This window comes from Gossypium arboreum, chromosome 6 (genome assembly GCF_025698485.1).
Source record: "Gossypium arboreum isolate Shixiya-1 chromosome 6, ASM2569848v2, whole genome shotgun sequence".
Lineage (NCBI taxonomy): Eukaryota > Viridiplantae > Streptophyta > Magnoliopsida > Malvales > Malvaceae > Gossypium > Gossypium arboreum.
In genome coordinates, this window is record NC_069075.1 from 85,014,122 (window position 1) to 85,021,173 (window position 7,052).

The window sequence follows — 7,052 nt, forward strand, 5'->3', positions numbered from 1 at the left end:
TAAACTAATCAGTGTTTGATTGAAACAAGTAAATAGAGTTTAACTGAAAAATTATTTCTCAAATTTGACTGAAAATAGGAGTCATATTTAACAAAATATTTTATACATATTTTAGAATTTTTATAATTTTCAATAATTTTTATAATTTTTAAAAATTTATTCATCCAAAATTAATCTGAACAATGCTGTCCAAATTTATTTGTATGTACATTTCAAAAATTATTTTTACTCGCACGAGATAATTTTAGTAATTTCTATTAATCATGTGAAGAAAATTAACTATCAAACCAATCAACTTATAATTTTTATTAATTAATAAAACTAATTAATATTTTTAATCATTAAAAACTCAATTGAGTCAACATTCTTTATAACTGTCAATTAATTTTGTTTTTTAAAATTTATATATTATAGATGTTTACTGAGGCGAGTCAAAGTTTGGGTTCACAAGTCAAATCTAACGAGTTCTGACACATCAAGGCTACGACCGAAACATATATTCATGGTGAGACACCTTTAAAACCCCTTATTAGCCTCTACTCTCACAGCTGCTTCAACACAAAAACCAAGAAAAAAAAAATAAGAACATGCCAGCCCAGGATGACGAGGAGCAGGGCCAGGTATTCGTTGATGAATCCGACATAATCCACGAAGTTGATGTCGACGAAGAAGGTTTCGGTCTCTCTGTCTAAATTTACGTTTCCTTAGTAACTATATTCTTTTAATATTATTTTTATTTTTCTTTCTGTGCGTGGGTTTATTCAGATCTTCCTGATGCTGACGATGAGGATGATACTGAAAATATTGAGGATACAGATGATTCCATTCACATATTCACTGGCCATACGGGTATTAACAATTTCTTTTTTTAGTTGTTGTTTTGTGTTTTTATGTTCAAACCTGGGATTAGATTTCGTGGTAGCTTCAAACGGCTGAATTTTATTGTTCAGGCCTTGATTTATCTGGATTTTAAGTTTAATTTGAGATTCGATATTAGTTCCTGGAAATAATCAGTGATGTTTGTTGAATTTTAATTTGCCATACTATTGGTCTTGAGAGAAACTTGCTTTGATTACCAGCTCAACTGTCAAAACTAATATGTATTTCCTTAAAGGGGAAAACAGATCTTAAAATTGTTTACGAAATTATTCCATCAATATAGAAATGGGAACTAGAATATTTAGAAGGGGTTGTCCCATCAGATTATTGTAATGTTTATTCTATCTCAATTTACTCTTTACTACTAGCTTCCTTCATGAAGGCTATTTTTCACAATAGATGAACATCAAGCATCATTACGAAAGTTTGTAAGAAAAACAAAATCATTATGAAAGTCATCCTCTATGCGACTAAAAGAATTTAGAGTGAAAACTCACCAGAATTTGTACAGAATCTTAATGCGATGAATGTTTTTCCAGGTGAACTTTATGCAGTTGCCTGTAGCCCAACAGATCCAGTGTTAGTGGCTACTGGGGGTGGAGATGATAAGGGGTTCCTTTGGAAGATAGGTCATGCTGATTGGGCTTCTGAGCTCCGAGGTATGGCCATGATACAATACAACATCTAGACAGTTCACTCTCTTTTTGCAGTACAAGTTTTTCCCTGCAGTGATTTATTGAAGCCAATATTACTTTTGCATTTTGCCAAAGTGGATGTGTGTGCCGTTGACTTTTCTAACATTCTTCATTTCTTATGCTTCTATTAAACCTCTTGTAAATGCAATGCCTGTGCAGGCCATACCGATTCAGTCTCTAGTTTAGCCTTTAGCAGTGATGGACAACTACTTGCATCTGGAGGTTTTGACGGACTTGTTAAAGTTTGGGATACCTTTGGAAATTACAAACGCACACTTGAGGGTCCTGGAGGTGGCATTGAGGTAAAACTAAATAATACTTGGATGCTAACTACTCTTAATATTATATGTTTTCTTTGGAACTTAATTAATGATGGACTTCTTGCCTGATAGTGGATTAGGTGGCACCCAAAAGGTCATCTAATCTTAGCCGGATCTGAGGATTGCACTGCTTGGATGTGGAATGCTGATAATGGGAAGTGTCTTAATGTATTCTCAGGCCATGGTGCCATTGTGACCTGTGGTGATTTTACCCCTGATGGTACTAACTTTTCATTCTCTACTGTTAGATCATTTGTTTTGCTCTTCTTTTTCTGTTTTTGCATCTTGCTTTCTGTTTGAGCAAATCTGATAAGTATATATGTGATTTAACTAGGCAAAACAATATGTTCTGGTTCTGAAGATGCTACATTGAGGATCTGGAATCCAAGAAGTGGTGAAAGCATTCATGTTGTAAGAGGTATTCAACTGAAATCGTATTTTAGATGTCCTAATTGATATTTCAGACCTAACCTGATTATAAGGTTATATAAAAGACCATGAACTTAATTGATTTGAGAAAATACTATTGAAATCAAGGAGCTAAAGAGATATGCAGTTTGACCGCAAATATAGTAGCATTGGAATCTTCAGCTGTCACAGCTAGCTAATGTAGTGAACATGTTCACAAAAAAATATCATTTTATTTGTAAAAGAGTTCATATTATTTATTTGCTCTCGTTTTCACAGTCCTCTTTTAAATTGTTGGTAGTTATTTTTTTCTCGGTAGGTCATCCATATCATACAGAAGGACTGACGTGCTTGTCTATAAGTTCTGATTCAACTTTAGCTATTACTGGTTCTAAGGATGGCTCTGTTCACATTGTGAATATCACAACTGGGAAGGTATGGCTTCTACAAGAGATCGATTAGTTCTTAGTTCGAAGGATGGCTCTATTCACATTGTGAATATCTCTAACTTGCAAATATCGCCATCAATGCAGGTTGTTAGTTCTTGCTCTTCTCAGACAGGTTCAACTGATGGCAATCCAGAGTCAATTGAATGTGTTTCGTTTGCACCAAAGTGTGTATATGATGCTGTCTCTCTCTCACAGCTAATCCAATACTTGTTTCACCAGTTTGAATGTAGTTGCCATTTTTCATCAGATAATTATTTCTCTTAAGAGTTTTGGTGAATCCATGATATTATAACAACGACAATATCAAATCAGTTTGATCAATGCCCTAAACCTACTTGAGTGTTTTGGTTTCCAACTTGAGAAATATTTCACATAAGATTTTAAGTAAACTGACAAAGCTCATTGTTGAAATAAAAGATTTCTTCTAAAATGAGTTCAGCAAGGCCACTCAAGGGAGTGCACCCTAAAGTTTGCCTAGTGGGGTTTAGAACCTTGGGGATACCTATGATCATATTACCATAGAAGACTGCATTTCTGGCTTTGTTTTTGTATGACTGATTTGATCTTATGTTCAAATTATATGCGACAGCTTTCTTTGGGCTGTTTTCGGTGGCATGGATCAAAACCTTACAATTTGGGATCTACAAAACTCATCACCACGTTTCATATGTAACCACGAGGTTTTGGAATCATTTCAACCTGTCTAATATTTTACTCATTATAACTGGTCAACATAAGTTAGCTTCATGGTTAAAGCTACCGTGGTTAATTTGGTTAAGTTTAATTTGTAGTGATGTGGTCAAACAAACTTTGCAGGAAGGAGTGACTTGCTTAGCTTGGCTTGGAGCATCTAAATTCTTGGCTACAGGGTGTTGTGATGGGAGAATACGCATATGGAATTGTCTCTCCGGGGAATGCATCGAAACCTTCAAAGGGCATGAACATGCCATCCAATCTCTCGCTGTCTCTTCCAATCTGGAGTTCCTTGATTCTGTTTCCATGGACGGCACTGCTCGTGTATTTGAAATCCGAGATTTCTGTTAGTTCCGAGACCCTCATGCGGTGACTTGTTGTATAGTTGCTTAGAAGCATGTATACCCAAATACTTGTTTTGCTGTAATTTCTCTTTAAGTTCAGACAGTAAACATTTACAAAGAATTATCCCCTAAATTTATTGCATTTATGGCTGCATCTTTTCCATCCGACTGAATATTTTTAACTTTTTTCATGTACCGCTCCCGATGATTTTGTAATATTAATATGGATGAAGTGAAATCCAAACTTTTCACTGGGGTTAATTCACAATTGAATATCTGTCGTGTACGGCTTTGAACAAGCATTTTGCTGGTAAAAATTTGATTTAAATTACAAAAGTATTTATAAAATTTATGATAAATTACATTGAGGGTTACTCAATTATTGATAATTTTGTTTGTTGCTCAATTATGAAAATTATAAATGGTTGCCTATGTTTTAAATTATCATTTTTGGTCACCCAATCATGAACCATTAATGAGAATATGGCATTGACTATTTTTTAACCGGCATAATAAAAAAATTAGTTTTTAACAATAATGCATTATGTCAATTTTATTCTAATTCTAAAAAAATTTAGCTCTGAATCTACATATATTATGCCAATTGGATCTTGAATTTCATGGTAGTAGGTACCGTACTGGTACCGGTCGCATTGGTCGATACGTACCATTTCAATCCTAAACTGATACATTTCGATGTGTTTCAACTTATTTCGATCAATTTTGGCTTATATCGGTGACCGCAACTAGACGTGTGAACGTCTGGACTGAAAATACTGCAACAAAAAGATATATAATAAAGCAGCAGTGTCGCAAGTATATGAGTCAAATTTTAATATAGTAAAGTGTTACAATGAAAGACTTTGGGAAGTATTCCGAGGATTATAACCAAAGGATTGTGGATTGGAGAAATTTATTATTAAATTAATTACCGAATATAATTATTAATATAATTGAGTCACGAATCAATAATGTTGTTGCAGAATTAAAATATTAATTAACTTAAAATAACTAATAAAATTTCTTATTCCTAGTGTCAACGATGCGAGTTCTCGGCCTATAATCGATTAAATCTCTAATTATAAATCACCCTCAATTAAGATATTTACCATCCTTAACTAAAAATACCCTTTTGGTCTCATCTTCACTAATGGTTACCACCTAAGTCACCTTTTCAGTATCTTCCTAGGTGTACAAATATCCTTTCAATCTCACTGCTTGGCACAAGTTATACTCGACAGGATACCCTCTCGGTCTCACCTATCCAGATATTCTACTAGGGGCGTCACTCCCAAATATACTAAGTACTCTTAACACCCAATTTTAAATAAATAATTACTTAATCAATAAATCAGTTCGATTCTAAATATACAAGATGTAACACCCCTCACCCGTATTCACCGTCAAAATAGGGTTACAGAGCATTACTGGACTTACAACACCTTTAAACATACATTTCATATACAATTTATCAATTTGAACTATATAACATATAATTCATGAAAACAACAAACCTTCCATATGCTTAATCATATGCTTAAATGAAAATTCATAACTTCTTCTACTTGAATCTCATACTTTACATATACATACCTGTACAATTTCATAACTAACTCATACCTTTTCGGAACACTGTCGAATACTCGATATCTCATACACTAAGTGCTAATACGTAGCCGAAGCTATTATAATTTCACACACTAAGTGCCTTACATAGCCGAAACTATCTCGGTCTCCACACTAAGTGTCATATATAGCTGAAGCTATTCCGAATCGCACAGTAAGTGTCATATATAGCCGAAGCTTTCTTGAATCACACACTAAGTGCCATATATATATATATATATATATATATGAATTGTCGTCAAACATGACTATAGTTTCATAAACACAATTTATATAATATCAAAACATTTAAAGCATAATTGTAACAATGCTTATCACATACGAACTTACCTCAGATGTGAAAACAGCGAATTGAGTCGATTAGTCGATAACTTTATCTTTTCCCCGATCTAAATCTGTATTTCGCTTTTCTTGATCTAAATATATTCAAAATTAACTTATTTAATTATCTATTCATTCAATTTATTCCAGAACACTCTTTAAGGCACATTTATACTTTTGCCTCTAAATTTTCACATTTTTCACAATTTAGTCCTTATCACTTAAAATTGCAAATTCATGAAATTTAGTACAAACCCATACTTAGCTGAATTTAATACATGTTACTAGCAGCCCATATTTTCAATTTATTCACACTTTTAACCACCACATTTCACATTTTCTCAATTTAATCCCTTTTTGACATTTTTGTCAAAAATCACTTTACAAAAACTATTAATCTAATATTAAACCTACTAAATATATCATAAATCATCAAATTACTCAAGCATTAAACAATGGAAACATGAAAAATCTTTAACAATTTCAAAATTTAAGGTACGAGCTAGCTAGAATACGAATCAACGATCTCAAAAACATATAAATCATTAAAAACTGAGTCAAAATGACTTACCAATTTAGCTTTCAAATGACCGAACCCTAGATGAAATAATATGGATTCTTTTCTTATTCTAATTTTGGCTAAGAAGATGAATGCCACCAAATTTTGTGTTTTTTTTTAATTAAAATAACCTTTACTAATCAAAAACCAAAATTAACCTTTAAATTAATTCAAAACTTCATTTATGTCATGCCATTATCATCCACTATAATAATAATGGTATAATTTCTATTTAAGGACCTTAAATTTAAGGTTCTATAGCTATTTGACACTTTTAGCTAATAGAACACAAGTTTTACACTTTACGCGATTTAGTCCTTTTTACCAAATTAACCATTTAAACAATAAAATTTCTTCATGAAATTTTCACATAATCACATTATCATGCTATAAATATTAAAATAATAATAAAATAAATATTTTGACGTTGAATTTGTGGTTCTGAAACCACTGTTCCAATTTGACTAAAAACGGGCTGTTACACTAGATATAAAATACACACAAGAATTTATCCCAATATTCATACGATCGTTAGTTGATCAAGTTAACAAAATATAAATAAAGGAATAAAATATTAAAGGAAAAGAGAATGCTTATTAATAAATGATTGAAGCACATTTTTGGAACAATCTCTGTCCGTAATCGTCTTCATATCGGAATAGAAGGATTCCGATTAAGCGAACATAAGAAAACAAAAAACTAAAAATAAAAGATTGTTTGACGGCTCCCTAGGGCGAATCCCTAGGTCGGCTTCCCTC

At 32.5% G+C, this 7,052-nt stretch overlaps 1 protein-coding gene across 3 annotated transcripts; it reads left to right on the plus strand.

Annotated features, from left to right (window-relative positions):
* Positions 1 to 429: 429 nt before the first annotated feature.
* On the plus strand, positions 430 to 4,056 carry LOC108484370 (uncharacterized). Of its 3 annotated transcripts, none has more exons than XM_053029239.1 (10): positions 430 to 672; positions 766 to 849; positions 1,419 to 1,538; positions 1,734 to 1,876; positions 1,967 to 2,114; positions 2,229 to 2,312; positions 2,604 to 2,737; positions 2,836 to 2,915; positions 3,341 to 3,431; positions 3,568 to 4,056. In XM_053029239.1, exons 1-10 carry the CDS (start codon positions 588 to 590, stop codon positions 3,793 to 3,795), a joined length of 1,197 nt encoding a protein of 398 aa, XP_052885199.1. In that variant the 5' UTR covers positions 430 to 587; the 3' UTR covers positions 3,796 to 4,056. The 3 variants fall into 3 exon arrangements, with proteins under 3 accessions (XP_052885199.1, XP_017643624.1, XP_052885200.1); XM_017788135.2 differs by having other exon boundaries at positions 2,622 to 2,737; XM_053029240.1 differs by having other exon boundaries at positions 2,836 to 2,931; positions 3,568 to 3,707.
* Positions 4,057 to 7,052: the final 2,996 nt, after the last annotated feature.

What these genes read in the sequence shown, in the direction of transcription:
- LOC108484370 (XM_053029239.1), top strand. Translation starts at nt 588, where the DNA reads ATGCCAGCCCAGGATGACGAGGAGCAGGGCCAGGTATTCGTTGATGAA. An exon ending in AAGCATTCATGTTGTAAGAG is followed by an intron (nt 2,313 to 2,603) that starts GTATTCAACTGA and finishes AATTGTTGGTAG; the next exon opens with TTATTTTTTTCTCGGTAGGT. An exon ending in TGAATATCACAACTGGGAAG is followed by an intron (nt 2,738 to 2,835) that starts GTATGGCTTCTA and finishes CCATCAATGCAG; the next exon opens with GTTGTTAGTTCTTGCTCTTC.